The following is a 16,754-nucleotide window of genomic DNA, read 5'->3' as shown; positions in this document are numbered from 1 at the left end:
GCTGAGGCTTGGAGTTCCAAGTGTCAGCAGCCAAGAATGGTGGCCTGTATTAGAAGCAGCAAACTTTTACAATTCCCTTTCAGTAGGTACCTTCCACTTCTCAGCAGACATCTAGAAATGGACTGGTTTAGTTAACTGCAAAGTTTTCATGACTTGCTAATGTAGCTGTGTTGTTCTTCTGCTCTGCTGGGATCACACACCCAGGTGAGGAGCTAATGAGGTTTGCTGTTGTCACTTTGACTGGGAAGTACTCAGCTGCCAATACAGGTTTCTCCTTGTGTGCTCCCTTCTCTTCCCTGCTGCTCTGACCTCCTTCTCCCTTGTTTGAGAGAATCAGCTGCAGCCATGAATGCCCCAGATATTGCCTTTCCAGTGGGGAGGCTCCTGATGGATGGAAACTGGCCAAAACCTGGGATTTCCCGCCATCTCTGTTGACTTTTCAACAAAGAATTGTCTGTGCTAAGGAGAGTATCATTGATTATTAAATATAGCAGTTAAAAATGGATAATAATTAGGATAGTACAGACAGAAAAAAAAAATGATCCATTCAGCAAAAAGACAAGTCGAACAGGTAACCCTTTTGTCAGAACCTCACCTGGGCCCGTTCCTGGTGTCTGGTGCCCTGTCAGTGTGGGTCTGGCAGAGATGTTCCACAGGCACTCCTGACACTTCTGCATCTTGTGGAGCCCCCATTGCTGCCACCTCCTTCTCCCAGCCCAAGAGAACTGGCTTGGTGGCCCCAGGTCTTTATTTGTGTGCAGCACCTCTGTGTCAGAGACATCCCTCTGCTTAGCAGAAACTCTGGGTAGATGGCACCTGGGGGTGAATTTAGCTGTGAACAAGCCAATCAGGAGCTTTTTTTGGCTCTTTGCTCTGGTCAAGCAATATTTTTAAGAGGGCATTATTGCAAACCGCAGGAGGGTGGAGGAGAGCTTATATTTGATCATGGAAATGGGTTTATTTAGTGCAGGAGCTTAAGGATCTTGTCATAGATTTCTTCCAGAGATAAATGCTGTAAGCAAGGGACTCCTCCTTAACCTGTGTATGAAAACAGCACATAAAAATCTCACAGAATACGTGGGTGTTTCCTGAACCAGCTCTTACAGGAGCTCGTTTGGTGGATTTGGTGAGGCTGAGATTTCATATCCTGTGGCAGAAATGGATCTGAAGGTCTTCTGCTTGGCACGAATCACTGTGAGGGAGGAGAGCCTGCACACTGCTGGAGCAGCAGAACAGAGGCACAGCTCCCACCAGCACTGTGCCTGTGGCAGTGAGAGGAAACCCTGGGCAGTGCAAGGCACAAGCACCTGGTGAAGCTTTTTTGTTTGGCTGCTTTCTTTCCTTTTTTCCCCCTTTTTAATCCAGCCAGCTCAAACTTTTTTGTATTCTTGCTACAGCCACTGAAATCCCTGAAACTGGAATTGTAGAGATACCAGGTGAGCAATTCTCTCTCCTTCGGAATTCAGTGTAGACAGATTTATTTATTTCTGTCACCCTCTTTCTATCTGAGCAGAGCTTAGTGGCATAGTTGTCATCCTCTGTGAGAGAAGTTTGAGATAAGCCTCCCACTACCTTTGATACAGTTTGGGAAAGCCTGAAGTGAGACAGTGCTATAAGAGAAAAAAAGATAGGAAAGTCATGGAGAAGGTAGACAAGATGAAAAGACATGGTTGAGGAGAAACCCCGAATGTGGGGCCACGTGGTTCTGTAAATCCAGGTTAGATGGAGGGTAGTCATGTAGTCATTTTGTGTCTCTGGCTGTGTGGCTACAGGCTCTTCTTTTGAATAGGAGGCTTCCACAAAAAAACTTGATGATTCCTTGTGAATACTCAGAATCCCATTTCCTACACAAACAGTATTCTCTTGCATTTTTTAAGGTTATTCTTGACCCCAAGGGTTGCTGATGGCAAAAAGCTGGCGTTAAATCAGTGAGCCAAGCCTGGTTTCAAGACAGCCAGTACAAGCTCCCTGTCTGCCATGTCAGATGGAAGCTGGTCGCATCACAGCAGGGCTTCTCTTAAAAAAAACCTTCCTGAGCGTGGTGGGACTATGTGCTGTCCCAATTGCCTGGTGGAGTTTGCAATGTTATCTTACTTTTTTAAGTGATATCGCTTGGCTAGTCAGGATACAAGTGTATGAAAAAGTGTGTGTCACTTAACTCTCCACTTTCTTCCTCGTGATATCATTTACAATAATTCATTCTTGTGGTGTGCTATTAAACCACCCTATTTCCAAATCACTTGGCGCCTTTCCAGAATGCATCTCATAGAAATGCTGATACCTGGTTCCCTTAAGCTGGAAATTGCCTTAGAAGTGTTTAACCAAACAAATGGCTGGGTTTTGTTGGTACGTGAGGATTTAATTGCTGCGTGAAGTGCAAAGCACAGAGAGCTCTCTGTGAACTCAGAGCAGGGAATGCTGAGATCACACAGAATAAACCTCCAGATGGGGGTGACTTGCTTTTAGTGTGAGAAGAGGAGGGAAATGTTGTATCTACCTTTATTCCTGCTGTCCTAGGGCTGGGCTGGCACCAGTTCATCCGTGTGGCTGCTCGTAGGTGTGTGTGGTTAATGATGGCTCCAAACCCTAAACCCTCAGTAAATGTTGCTGAGTAAAGGGCACAAATATTCACACCTGTTTGGCCTGAGGTGCGAGGAGGGCACGGTAAGATACGGCAGTATCAGTTTTCTCATTGCTAGTCTTGCAAACCCACCCAGGGGAAGGGAAGATTTTGTCCTGAGAACAGCAGGTAGGGAGGACGGGGGTTGCAGGAGGGTGATGCTCAGTGCAAGTGCCAGAGTGCGTTTCACCAGCAGGAGACCCACCTGGGTTTCACCCCCGTCATCGCTCTGCCACATCAACAATGCAGAAGAATAACTATTTTATAACTATGGTGAGGAGATCCAGTTGTGATGTACAGACCAGGCAGGCCTGTAGAGCAGGCAAGTGACAGGTTTATGTGTTAGCTCGTGGGAGTAGCTGTAGGCTTCCCAAAAAATGCCTGCGAGAGCTTGTCTTTGGGTTGGGTTGGTGGTTGGATCATAACAATTCATACACATGGCTCAGATATCCCAAATAAAGTATTGCTTCCCATTGTGATATTGGCCATAATTTGCTTCATTGCCTGGCAGTTTCAAATTATTTGACAATAAAAGTGTCAGCAAGCCTATAAAAGTAAAACACATGCTTTAGAGGAAGATGATGCTTTATTTTTTAAAAATGGTATACAGTGACTTTATGAAGAAAAGAGCCACGATTCTTTATATTCCAGAGTGTTCAGATCTAAGGGGTTACGCAAAGTGTTTCGTGATGCTTCACAGTCAGAGGTTAAGAAAGCTAAAATCAATATCAAAATACGTTTTATTTTTCTTGGCTCGAAAGCCAAAAATGTAACCATAAATTTGCATTTTGTGGTGCCAATATTCTGTGAAAGTAACACAGCCATGACTTACTCATGCGTTTTGTTTCAGAGGGACAGGAGGGGAAAGGAGCTTTTTGTGCATCGTATCGTGTAGTGTTTCAGTTGCAGTATTGACCTGCAGGCCTGTATTCACTTCAAAATTGACAGGACTTGAAATATTTCCTCCAAACCCCCTCCTGGGTTCCTGCACAGGGAGCAGAACCCCAGTTCAGTTGTAAGTGGAAGGGCTGAGGAGCTCCTGTGAGGAGGGGCACGTCCAGCCAAGCCTTTCTGCGAGGCTGTGGCATGTCACGTTCCTCCTTCTTTTTGACTGTGAACTGTTTTATGTACAAAATCATATAAAGTTGTGGTTTCAGATTTTTCCCTGTGAAAGGAATTAAATGCCCTTAATAATTTTTGAAGGTGACTTGTAAAACAGAGGCAGAAGGCAACTTGTTTTTCGATGCTCTTGGCTAACGTTGTGTTACTGGTATGTAAGGAAGGCATCCTGTCAGTAGAGCAACTGACTAGTTGTCTGATTTTGCTTATACTTTGCATTGTTCAATTTTAGTTAGTAATGTTTACAGTATTTTGCAATATGTTTGGGAGGAAAGATTATATGTATACACAGAACTGAAGCCTCCATTAGGAGAGTCGTGCCCCTGCTTCTAAGAAGAAGTTTGGGCTGTTTTTGCTATGTGTGTTTTACTTGTGGTATAGCTTCTTAGTAGTTCTAGAAAATTAATGGAAACAGTAACATGGAATTTTTTAGAGGGTGCCCAGGTCCTCTGACTGTTAAACCTGCTTTATTTTACCCTGAAATGAAGGCTGGTGGGTTTTCCTTGCTTTTGCCCCCCACAAAATGACGCGAAGCAAGATTAGCTTCTCTCTCAGAAGGTTTTGAAAGAGATTGAGCTGACTTCCTCAGCTTCAGGCTAAATCAGTGAGGAGTTTGACATACAATGGAGCATCCCTCTCTGGTCAGTAGAACTCTTCCTCCAGCCACCATCCCTTTTAAATGCTACGGAAACCTGACAGCCTCAGACACATCATGGGCTGAAAAATGGGGAAGGGGCTGTTCTGGAATGAAACTTTTCATCATTCAGCAGAAAACTGAATTCACAATTAAGTTTTGGAAAAGACAACATATACAGTCTGCTAGCACTTAATTTATCTAGAAGGGAAATAGAGTTTGGAGAGTCTTTATTATATTATTGCGTATGTTAATCTGTCTTAAGCAGTTCTTAAAATGTAAGCCATAGATCAAGATGCACAGAAGGCCTATTTTCATTCTTGTGTTTAATTTGTTTAGATTGCTGCTACATTGATAACAGTCCAAATGACATTAAGTAGTTGTTTCTGTATGTGACCCTTTTAAGACTGCACTGTTGGGCAGGTAATTTTGTACATGCAGTTGGGAACGTCCTAGAATACACTAATAATGTCTTTTTCACTAGCAGTTTACCATCTAATTTCAGGGTAAAAGAAATGTTTTTTTCCTAAGGAACCTGCTTTTAGAATTTTTTTTCCAGTTAGTCAACAGGAGAAGATAGTAGCTGTCATGCAATTGTTTGACTTAAATGTGCTTCACCACTTACTTTGCCTGGCAAGCAGATACACAAAACTGGGATCCTCTCAGGCTCCCATTATTTTCTCAGGATAACTACAATATTTGGGCTATTTCCACGTCTTGGGCAACATTTAAACTAATGGATATGTTCCCAACTGAAGTTAAATGGAAGAGAATTCCCTATAAGAGCCAAAATATCTCCCAGATGTCCCATTTGGTTTGGATGCTGTCTCACTGAAGCATTCAGGCTGGATGGTGTGTTGTCCTCTGTGGTGGAATTTGAAAGATCATCTTCCCTCAAGTCTGCTCTTGTCTGGAAGCCAAGAAACCTGAACAAATGGTGCTTCCTAGCCTGTGAGCCTTGTTTTGGTGTACCATCAGCTTTGGGATTCTTTTTTTTTCCAGTACTCAGTGCTCCAGTAACTCAAAAACCTATTTTACAGCCACCGAGTGATGAGTGGGCTCGAGAAAATGCTGATAATTGTAAGGTTAAAGACATGGCTAAAGCTATGCCCCTGGTAAGTTTGGAATAACTGTTTTCCAGGGAAAATATACAAAGTGTAGCAACTTCCAGTAGGCATGGACAGGGGGTTTGGAAGTTGTTGGTCACAGCTTTACTGTCACCATGCTGACTGGACATTTACACTTGTAAATGCGAAAGAGCTGGGCCAGAGAGCTGCTGCAGATCCCACAAAGCACCATGGAACTTGATTTGTGATTTTGAACAGGTCCATTTGGGATGGGTTAAAAAATTTAGAACTGATCTGAAATCTGCATCTTGTTGGCACGTTGCAGCACGTAGGGGTGACTTTTAGTTGCTGCAACTAGTTTTCTGTATCCATAGTCTTCTATGAGTATCTTTAGTTATTTTTAGAAGCGAGTCTAACCATAAAATCAAACCTTAGGCAGTGTTGATGGGGTTTCTGATTTTGAGGTTTGGCTAGGCTGGTTTACAGTTGCTGTGCTGGTGTCTGATGGTATTTTTTTCACCCTGTGCATCTGACGTTTTCTGCCTGTTGTGTATCTTTCCTCAATTCACAACTTTCTGTTCTGACATTCCGTGTTTGATATTGAATTGAGCGTGTGTAGTGTTTGTATTAGCTGGGTGTGTACATATCTAACTCTGCAGGTCTCTCTGTACTCTCCTGAGGAGTTTGCTCCTGTAGCTTTAAGCCTTGTGCAGCTCTGCATCTGTAACCACTGGCTTTGTTCCTGAAGTTCCAGTCCTGCAAGTCTGTCTGCAGGTGAACCTTGCCCAGTGCGGGGAGGCTGGCGATGACTTTCAGCAGGGCTTGCACTCAGTGCTGAGATTTGCTCATGGAGGAAATCGTTGGGTGGGTTTTAGAATTTCCTGAAGTAAACCTTCATGAGTGTGTGTCTGGGTATGCAATGCAGCAAGAAGAGGCTGCTGAAATGTTCTTTAGCTTTGTCCTGGCTGCCTTTGTTTTGCTCACTGCCTGTTGCTTTCAGCAGCAGGTATGTTGGAAATGGTGAACAGCTGCAGCACTTTCTGTGGGAGCTTTTATTTATCCTTCCCCTGTCACATTTACTGGCTGGGGATGGAGCTGCTCTGCAGAGTTTTCCTAATTCCTGCAGTAACTGGGGTTCAGTGGCAGAGAGGGTCTCCCAGTGGAGTGGCCCTGCCTGCTGCTTGTGTTGTCTGACTGACCCTGCTGGGAAAAAGCAGCAAGAGGAAGAAAACTCCAAGCTTTTCAAACACAGTGAAGTAAATCGTGTTTCTTATGATGGTTCACCGCTCATGTAGTTGTTTGGGGTGGTTGGAAGAAGACTTAAATTAGAAGATTTCAACTTAACTCATAACCTGAGAAATCAGGAGGTCACACAAATAGTGTGTGTCAAGACCAAAGTCTTAGACGTAAAAAGTGCCTTCTTGTAACCAATACATGATGAACTAAGGGGGTTATTTGCTCAAGTATTGTCCAAATAGTTATTTGGTTATTTGCTGATTTCTGAGCCTGCTGAAACCAGTGCAGTGCCTTATCAGGGAGGCTCAGGAAGCTTTGCAGATATCTAACATGGTCCTCACAGGGGTGGAGGGGTCCCACTTGCTGTTCCTGTGATGCCAAAAAAAGGCATTCTTCCTTCACCTGTAGATTGATTTCTGGCAGCTGAGCAATCAGTGGTGAATCATTGATTCATGTATAGAATAATTATGCTTCTCAAGAGGTAAGGCAGGGCTTTTGTCCCCGTAAAAAAAGATGCTTAATAATATTTTTTCTTCTGCCTCTGATGCAGAAAACTGTAGTATATGTACTCTTCTGTTTGGATCTTTCCATAATGCTTGTTCCTTTAGTTCCTGGTAGGCAAGTTTGTCTTACTGGAAAGTTTACATTGTGAGCAGTGGCAGTCAACCTTTAATGGGGACATTGTATTTAAACCACCAGATGTGCTTTGCCACTTAGATGCAAAAGGCCATAACTTAATTAACATTTCTCTGTTAAGTGGGATTCTGTTTTGGATGTTGGATGCTTTATGTGGTGCTAGCATTTCTCAGGAAAGAAAAAAAGGATGTGTTTTTTTTTTTATTTCTGAGAAGAGATCCAGGAAGCTGGAACTGAAGAGATTGAAGTGGATTCCTCATGTGCTTTTTATCTTCCTTCCTGTATTCTCTCAGCATTTCCATCCAGGACCAGCACAGCCCTTCAGGGTGTCCATTTAAGCCATATGGGATGCAGATACCCTTCTGCTGGGAGATTCCAAGGGACTCTTGTCTTATTTTACTGAGGAACAGCGTTCAATTAGTGATTATGTGGTGAACTACCACAGTGCAGATGATTCTAAGTGCAGAGCAACAGAAAGGTCTACTACTACATGTTCTGCTGTTTCTTTGGAGCTCAATTTTCATTTCTTCCTCTTCTGTTTCCTTTTCAGCCTGTTTGACATGGGAGGAGAGTATTACTGCTACGGTTCTGACATCACCTGCACCTTCCCTGCCAACGGGAAGTTCACTGCTGACCAGAGGGCTATCTATGAGGCGGTGCTGAAGTCATCGAGGGCCGTGATGAAAGCAGTCAAACCAGGTAAAACAGCAGGAACTGCAAAGCTGGATGGCAGCGTTCAGGCTGTCAGGTCCATTGTGTTTGCAATTTAGAAAGTGCTGGAAAGGAACGAGATGATAAAATTATTTTTCCATGTCTAAGCAACTCCTGATGTATAGAGGTAGGATGTACAACTTATTAGCAGGATATTTTAATCTTGCCTTTTTCTTTTCTTTTTTTTTTGTTTTCAATTCCTCTAATCTAGGGGTGGCAGTTATTACTTGGTTGTGTCTTTATACTGCCATCTTTTCAGGAAGCTTGTGCCAAACGCTGAAGTCAGAGTCTGGGTGAACGTGTGTGCTGTGCTTTGGTTTTCTTCAAGCATTTTCTGTATTTTATGTGTAAGCACAATAGAAATCTTCTCTTGAAAAAGAGGATAGATCGTGCATCTTTGGGAAGGATAATTAGCCCTAAAAAGCTTTCAAAAGCATTGGGCTATTGGGTGCTTCACTGCATGGTGCCTTTAAATTGCAGGCAAACTAATTCATCAAATATACCTTTTCATAGCTGAAACAACTGTCTGGCTTAATGAAAATCTTATTTTTCTCTGATTCTGCTTTCGGGGCAGCAAATAAATGTTTTGGAGCTAACTGCTGCTGAGCTTTTGAGTGTGTCGTGGTGAAGGTACTTGAGCATTTCTCAGTATTAGTAATGGAACAGCTTTGAGAAGAATGTACTCAATGCACAAAGCACACTTATCCTTTAAATGTGCCGTTCAGTCATCAGGCCTTGAGTGCAGGGGCTCTCTGGATTGCCAGTCGGAACAGATGCAATTTTCCTGTTATACAAGCTGGCAGCAGCACTGTTTATTTGAGCAGCTTGGAAAGGAGAAATAACACTTGATGCTTATCTGCAAATTGAGACTAGATATTTTGTTTTTTAATAACAATGTGCATTCTCCATCATCTGCTGTTTCTTCCCTGAAGAACCTTGTCCCTGTTCCTCTTCATGATTTGCTTTGCATTTCAGTGCCACCTTTATTTCCATGTAACATTTTTGGCAGTATTTCATGCTAATAAGTTGCAGACTGTTCTGCAGAACTTGAGAGCTAATATGACGTTGTGCTCAGGATGGTGCAGAGAATTCCTCAGTTTGCTGAACACTTTATTTACAGTGTCAGAACATAAGGACATACTAAATTGAGTATTTCTGAAAGATAGCAAGGATCTTTTACTAGTTTGGGGAGCTTGAGATTCACAGACAGAGAAATCATTCTTAACATCTAGCAGAAGATGGGACTGAATTTTCTGTTCTCACTGTGCTTTAGTTGTTGGCTTTCCTCTTTGGAAGAATGGTGCAAATATGGATTTACGCTGTTCATGAGACCAGTAATAATGAATTTTCTATCTACAGAAAATTTTCTATCTACAGAAATGGTTCACTGGTTTCGTTCCTTCTGTTCCTCAGAGTAGTGAAATGCAACCTGGGCCATTTGCAGTCTTGAATTACAGATCCAGCTAGAGTCCTCCAACCTGCAAAAAATGTCACCATCTGGAGAAATCTGCTTTTTAGGTCCTTTTTAGGATCTCCTGGAAGGCTAGTATTCCAAAAGAGAGGAGTTGGAAATGCTGACCTTTATGGCATGGTCAGTGTTCCATCCTTCTCAGGCTGCTGAGAAAGCCCTGAGCCCCTCGAATTGGGGGATGCAAACTGACTACATCGTCACTGCTGCCCACAGGGAGATGTTTCAGTGGGAGAGGCAGAGCCTCCTTCACCTCCTTGAACTAACCCAGCTCATTAACTCATTGACTAAAGCACCAGGATCTACTCCTGGGACTGTCACAGAGGGAGCAGGAATTGGTGACGTGAATTCAGCTCTTCTCCCTGTAATACCTTAGGTCTCTGAAAAAAAGGAGGCTGGGAAGCTTGCAGGATTAGGAGGCACTAAATCTAAAAGCCAGACCCATCATGTTTCAGTCAGATTTCCTGAGTTATGGAGCCCTCGTTAATTCTGCTGTTATTTTTGTTTGTCCTCCTTTCCCAGGGCTCCCCAGATCAAAGGCAGCCAAGTGGCTGCGCTCACGTGGCAGGAGCCACTCGTGGGGCAGGCTGAGCAGGGGGGGTGCACACAGCACAGGCAGCAGCTGTAGGAAATGGGGTTTCTCTCCAGCTGCACAACTGGGGTCTTAATTGTGCCTTGTGGCAAAGGGTCACAGGGGAATCTAGTTGTTGTCTTCGGGATGTTAATGATTCCCAGGATCTTTCTCACTGCGAGACAGGGAGCCAGTACTTTAGGGGGAGTCACTAACCAAATGCTGGGTTACATAACTGTGTTTATGGAAGGACACACAACTGCTAGCAACCTTAAACATTCTGTATAGATGTGTGTGGTTCAAAGATTTGCATTTATTTCCTCAGTTTGCCTCTCATATGAACCTACTTAACTCTCAAGTGAAGTTACTTTCTGAGAGATAGTAGACCTCCTAATACATTTTGTTTATACTTTTATGTATAAACAGTTGTCATAATTTTAAAAATACTCCAAAACATTGTATTGCATTGTAGAAAAGCATTCATCTGACTGCATCCTGTGCGTGGTCCAAATGTGCAAACAGCTCTAATCATATATATGGGTTACCCTACCTTCCAACTGCAAGAACAGAATTCCTTCTGCAAGCCAAATAATATATTCTGAAAGTTAAGAAACACTCTCTGTGGGATTATAGCCCAAGTTCAGTGCAGTCGTCACAACTCCTGCCACAAATCAAATCTGTTTAAAATAAAAGGGGAGAAAGACATATTCAGTCTTGCATAAGCAGCAGTTTTGAAACCACGGAACATGGAGCTCATATGAAGGCAGAGACGCTTGTCAGCTCGTCAGCAAAACTCCAAAAGGTGTTCCTTTGCGGCAGTGGGGTGATTCTCCCTTTCCTACAAAGTCAGGCTCATGATCCAAGATGTCAGAGAGGAATGTTGCATTTCTACTTGGGGGATATTCTGAATTGTGTCGAGTCCATCTGCGTTAAATTTCCTCTTCCACAGAACTAAAAGACAGGGACAGATGTGCAGAATATTGACACTTCCATGTCCTTTGTGGCTGAGGCATCATCTGCTTCTTTCTCACAGCAGTGATTTGTGAAACAATTTGCATTACAGAGATATTCTATGTAGAAAGAATTGTTAAAAAAGAGTGACACTGTAAAGTATCACAGAGTATTCCAGAAGTTAGTGTCCTAATTTGCCTCATTTCTGCATTGTTTTTTAATCTCATTAAATTTGCCAAATTGGTTGAGGAACGTTAGATGCAGTCCTGGAGCACATCTCCCACTTTACTTTCGTCTGAAATGAATTCAGTTCGCGCTTCAAAACTCCACTGAGTAAACAAAAACACTGTAAGTGGGGAGAGCCAAGAGATTTCACCTCCAAGGATGATTGGAATGAAAATGTTCCTGTAGATATATTCATTTTTTCTCCCTCTGCTGTCTTCACACAGTGCATATAACAGTAAGAGCTGAGCTAATGAGCAGCTAAGCAGTAATTCAGTTTAACCTTTTGTTCCACATTTGGCCTGGAGCTGTTTATTACCTACTGTTCAAAGCCTGCTCCGAATCTAAAATTATCAACATCCTCACCAGTTTTTCTCAGAGTGCTCATCACACCAGTACCCAGGTGCTGGGCAGGCAGTGAGTTTGCTTGCACTGCATCTCAGTGATGGGGAAGTGAGCAGCAGTCCCCCTTCTGCTGGCAGGGGCTGGCAGGCTGGAGAATCTGGTGGAAAAGCTATTGACTCATTTGGGATGCCAAGACTGAAACTCATCAGACTGGAGACCTTTTTTTAAGGGAGTTGAACACTGCTCTTGCTCAAACCCCAGCTGTTTTGACCTCTGTTACAGCTGTTGAGTGCCCAGCCTTTCTGCAAATCACACTGCAGATTGTCAAGCCAAACTCTGGTAAAAGGAAAGAAAATGATTAATGAACAAATGTAAAATAAATAAATAAAAATAAAAAAAACCCTCTGTGTTTGAAGCAAGTTGCTTAGCATCCTGCTGGCAATCTGAGTCTGATGCAAGAAGGGTTGCTAATTCCCAGAGGCAACGTTTGGTGCATTTGCCATGCTTGCCTGCTTGTGAAGTCTCTTGTTTCTTTTCCTGCATGTTTTCAGCTTTTGCAACAGATGGGAGAGGAGTTATATAAGGAACAGATATCTTCTGTGGTGTAGCAGGAGCTGTGCTTGCCTTGCTAGTAAGGGAACTCTAGAAGTAAATAATTTAGGGGCTTCTTGTGGGTTTGCATCTTGTGGTTGGTAGGAAGCTTTGGTTGATCTAGTGAAAGCTTTTCCACTGGGTTGAAGTACTTCTGAGGCTCTCCTCCATGTGAATTATCCTGTCTGTAGGAACATGAGTGGATGTTGCACTTTTGCTTGCATCAGGTCTTGTGTCCTTTAGCCAGCTGCCTACGTTACAAAATGTAGCTCTGGGTCCTTTCCTCTGGTGGGTGGCACTGAAATTCTCTAAAACATTTTAAAGGTTTTACTGGAGGACTGGAAAAGGCAGCCTCATCAAAAAAACCTTGGAATCTGAAATCCTATCTAAAGGAGTGGATGGTCCTGTAACTAAAGGACTGGACTGTAACACGTCAGCACTGAGGGTCCAAGCGAAGCTCACACAGACAGTGTCAGTTGATGTTGCTCAACTCTGGTGTCCTTCATGCTATAGCCATAAAAATACTGCTTTTAGTGTAGCTCCCCCCAACCTCTGTAATTGCCCAGGCTTAAAAAAAGCAAACTGTGATGGAAAAAAAGCATTGTGTAGCACACCCTCAGTAGGAATAAGGTTTCAGAGTGCAATGGTTAAGGGCAGGGTGTGAGGTCTCAGCTCTGATGTCTGTAGCATTGGACAGTTGTCACAGAATCATAGAATCAACCAGGTGGGGAAGACCTCTGAGATCATCAAGTCCAACCCTTGATCCAACCCTAGTGGGGTTCCCAGCCCATGGCACTGATGGCACATCCAGTGTCACCTTAAACATTTCCAGGGATGGTGACTCCACCCTGGGCAGCCCATTCCAATGGCTGAGTGCTCTCTCTGTAAAAAATTTCTTCCTGATATCCAACCTAAACCTCTCCTGGCAGAGTTTAAGACTGAGCCCTCTTGTCCTACTGCTGGTTCCTGGGAGAAGAGACCAACTCCCGCCTGGCTCCCCACTCCTGTCAGGGAGTTGGAGAGTTTTTGAGGTCTCCCCTGAGCCTCCTCTTCTCCAGGCTCAACAACCCCAGCTCCCTCAGCCTCTCCTCACAGCACTTGTGCTCCAGTCCCTTCCCCAGCCTCCCTGCTCTTCTCTGCCCCTGCTCCAGCCCCTCCATGTCCTTCCTGACCTGAGGGGCCAGAGCTGGACACAGCACTCCAGGGGTGGCCTCCCCAGCGCTGAGTGCAGGGCAAGAATCACTTCCCTGGAGCTGTTGACCACACTGTTCCTGATCCTGGCCAGGATTCTTTGGCCTTCTTGGCCCCCTGGGCACACTCTGGCTCATGTTCAGCCTCCTGTCAATCCACCCTCCCAGGTCCCTTCCTGCCTGGCTGCTCTCCAGCCACTCTGTGCCCAGCCTGTTGCTCTGCATGGCAGTATTTGAAAGCCTGAACTGCAGGGCTAGATTAGAACTTTTTGTAAGCAAGTTGGACATTGTCTGTTGATAGTGGAAAGATCTGCAGGATTGGAAAGGCCACATGTGCATGGCTCCCAAATCTGTCTTTATCCCTGTCCAGTCTTTATCCCTGTTGCAAAAGTTAGATCCAATGTCAATGTATTAGCTTTGTAATCCATCATTTGTCACTAGTTACACCTGGGAGACCAGCATTGTTTGCTCTTTGGCATTAATATAAATGTATTTGAAGAAATGTGCAAAATAATTTGTTTTGCTGTAAGCCCCTCTCTGGAGTTTCTAGAAAACAAGTTGTTGCAGAAACACGATCTTAGCTTTCAAGTCATCCCTACTCTGAACCAGGATTTGGTACCTTCTGGCATCCCTCCTAACCTAAATCACTGCTCACTAACTGTGTTCTGAAACGTGCACATGGAAATGTCAGTGATCCAAGCAAAGGGGATTCTGCTGATGATCAGTGCCTGAGTGTCTGTGTGTGAAGTGCATTCACACTTAGCCCAGCTCTGGGCATGGCTGTGTTCTCAAACTCATGCTTTACAGTCAGGGATATATAAGACTCCAGTAGTGTTAGGGAAGATTCTGGGGAGTAGCTTCTCCTTTATCCTTTAGCAAATGACTGTGTATTTATACCATGTACAGCCTCTTGAGTTATTTCTGCTATTTATTATTTGGGTTATTATCTTAAGCGTTTAGAGAATGTTAATAATTGGAGTTCTTTAAATTTTACTTCCTAGTTGATGAGGACAGCATGATTGCTACATATAGAAAGTTTCTATATATGGTTTCTATTTATAGAAACATTGAAGTTTTTCAAATATATGAAAATGCTACTGTGTTGAGAAGAACTAAAATGGAAGTATGCTTATCTTTCAGCTTTGCAATTAAACTATTTTGGATTAATGCTCTAGAGCATAAACAGAGTCTTAAAGAATAATTAGCTAAATATTGGAGCAATCACATACTTTCTATTTTCATCCCTTTGCAATTGCATACTGGGACCTTCAAGCATCACTCCCTGTCTTCTCTGTAGAGTAATGGAAAATCACAGGAGAAGGGGAAGGAAGGGAGCTTGTTGTGTTTAGCATTCCTGGTGCTACTGCAAAACTTATTTATGTTTAAAAAAAACTAACAGAAAGAAACTTTTTTCAATCTCTTAAGTTGTACTCATCAGTATCTGGGGGGAGAGGAAGAAGGAATTAAAACACCTCGATCCATAAGGTCTGTTGTCCTAAATTCCAGTTTCAAAAAAAGCTCTCTTTGCCTAGCAAACTGCTCCCAAGGAGCAATTGAGTAAGGCCAGGTTGGCAGCCACTCAAGTCCCTATCTCTACATTTATATGATTTAAAAAGCTTGTATATCCCAAGTCCCCACTGAATCGAAATTGCATTCAGACATTTAGCTATGCAGCTGGGGATGTTTTCTGATTGATGTTTGTTTGTTTCAATAAAATGAAACATAAAAATTAGTTCCAAATATGCACAGAAGTTGTTGTTCACCACGTCAGTACTTGTGCAGTGTGAAAGCTCTTCTCATGACACTGACATTACTACAGGGTCTCCCTGCAGAATTTCTATCTCTGCATTTTTTCAAGTTGGAGCTCATCTCATATGAATATCCCCGAGTTCTGCATTTTACTATCCCAGATAGTGAGTATTGTCTTGCCCCAGGCTTTCAGGCTTTGCTTTTCTGATAAATGCTGTAGAGGAACATCTTGAAAAAAATCTCCATCTCAGGGCCAGCATCTCTGATAACACAAGATGGAGGTTTCTCCATGTTAGGGCTGGAAAATTCCTTGGCTGGGTTTTAGTTTTCCCAGAAATCAAGTTTCACTTAAAGGCATGGGTACTTTAAGCTCTTAAATCCCATCTTTCAGGATCAAGGATCAGCCACTGATGCCAGGATTGCCATATAATCTTCGAGCAAGAAAGTACAGTCAACTACACTTCAAGTGCAGTCAAAAACATTTCAGGCAAAGAGGTAAACCCACATGCCAAGCAAGTAAAAGATGTTTCCTATCTGCTTTGCAGTGGAGGGGTTGTCTTAGCTAGTGTGCCCATGTACTTCCCTCCAAGGAATGCTGTGGATTAGAAGGACAAAACAAAGCAGCCATTTAATTTTCCAGTGTTTTCCCTCCTCCCTGTTTGCTCAGTGCTGAAGGATTGAAATAGTAAAGCTGATGGAGGTAGAGAGGTAAGCCCAGGGACCTCAGAGGGTGAATGGTCTGTGTTTTTGAACAGCAGAATGGAAACTTTGGGTGGTGTGTACTCCTTTGGTACCTAAAGACTGAGACACAGTTCTTGCAGTGCGACTGTCAAGAGGAAGCAGGTTCAGTGACCCAGTCCTGGTTTCATAAATAACCCCTTTTAGGCAACAAAAAATGCTGGCATTCGAATTCAAAATAGCAGTATGATTCCCTGTTCTAGTTTCTAATAAAATGCCTGTCATTAAGAAAGAGTAGTGAAGAATTCAGCTCAGGTAGGATAGTAATAAGACCAAGGATTAGAGTAACTCAGTTAAGAACTGTTTAATTGGAAACTAATAGCTAGGCTACCTATTTGACATTGCAGATCATATTACCAGCAGTTGTTTCTGTTATTAAGTTGAGCAGAGTTGCACTTAGGAACAAATGCAAATTCAAAATTTGCAGCTTCACAGATTACTGCTTCTTTTTGTCCGTGACAGTTCTGCAACTTCCTTAGAATTTGGATTTATTTTTGGTTTAGAATATACAGCTTTAGAGTAATTGTTACTGTATCCAAATAGGATTGAAGTGTATTATACCTAAAGAAAATAACTGTAGCTGTAATTAATAATTATTCCTTACAAGTTAAGTACAAGCAAGGTTCTTATTCACATGCAGTGGGTGTTTTTTGCAGGGAAGTCATTTGAGTTTTATTTTATGTGGGCCAGAGTTGTGCTTAGTAGAACACCATGTGGGCATACTTCTCTATTTTGCTGTATAAAAACAGTAGCTGATTTTGATGAATTTTTAGAAAGAAACTGGACTATAAATTGGAATTTTAGACAAAAGCACAGCAGGGAAGGTTGTGAGAGCACGATCTATTTTACAGCTTTTATAATTTCAAGATGCCCATATGAATTATTCCCCTTCAGATTGTCATATTT

At 42.9% G+C, this 16,754-nt stretch overlaps 1 protein-coding gene across 1 annotated transcript in view; it reads left to right on the top strand.

Annotated features, from left to right (window-relative positions):
* Positions 1 to 16,754, top strand: part of PEPD (peptidase D) — a 111,471-nt gene that overhangs the window by 67,582 nt on the left and 27,135 nt on the right. The window contains exon 9 of the mRNA XM_027905610.1: positions 7,863 to 8,011. Coding sequence (XP_027761411.1) covers positions 7,863 to 8,011 — 149 coding nt within the window. The remainder of the gene's footprint in view (positions 1 to 7,862; positions 8,012 to 16,754) is intronic.

This window comes from Empidonax traillii, unplaced genomic scaffold (genome assembly GCF_003031625.1).
Source record: "Empidonax traillii isolate 1590-97213 ecotype Southwest subspecies unplaced genomic scaffold, ASM303162v1 scaffold1176:size335168, whole genome shotgun sequence".
NCBI lineage: Eukaryota > Metazoa > Chordata > Aves > Passeriformes > Tyrannidae > Empidonax > Empidonax traillii.
This window is presented reverse-complemented; position numbering and strand designations above follow the sequence as displayed.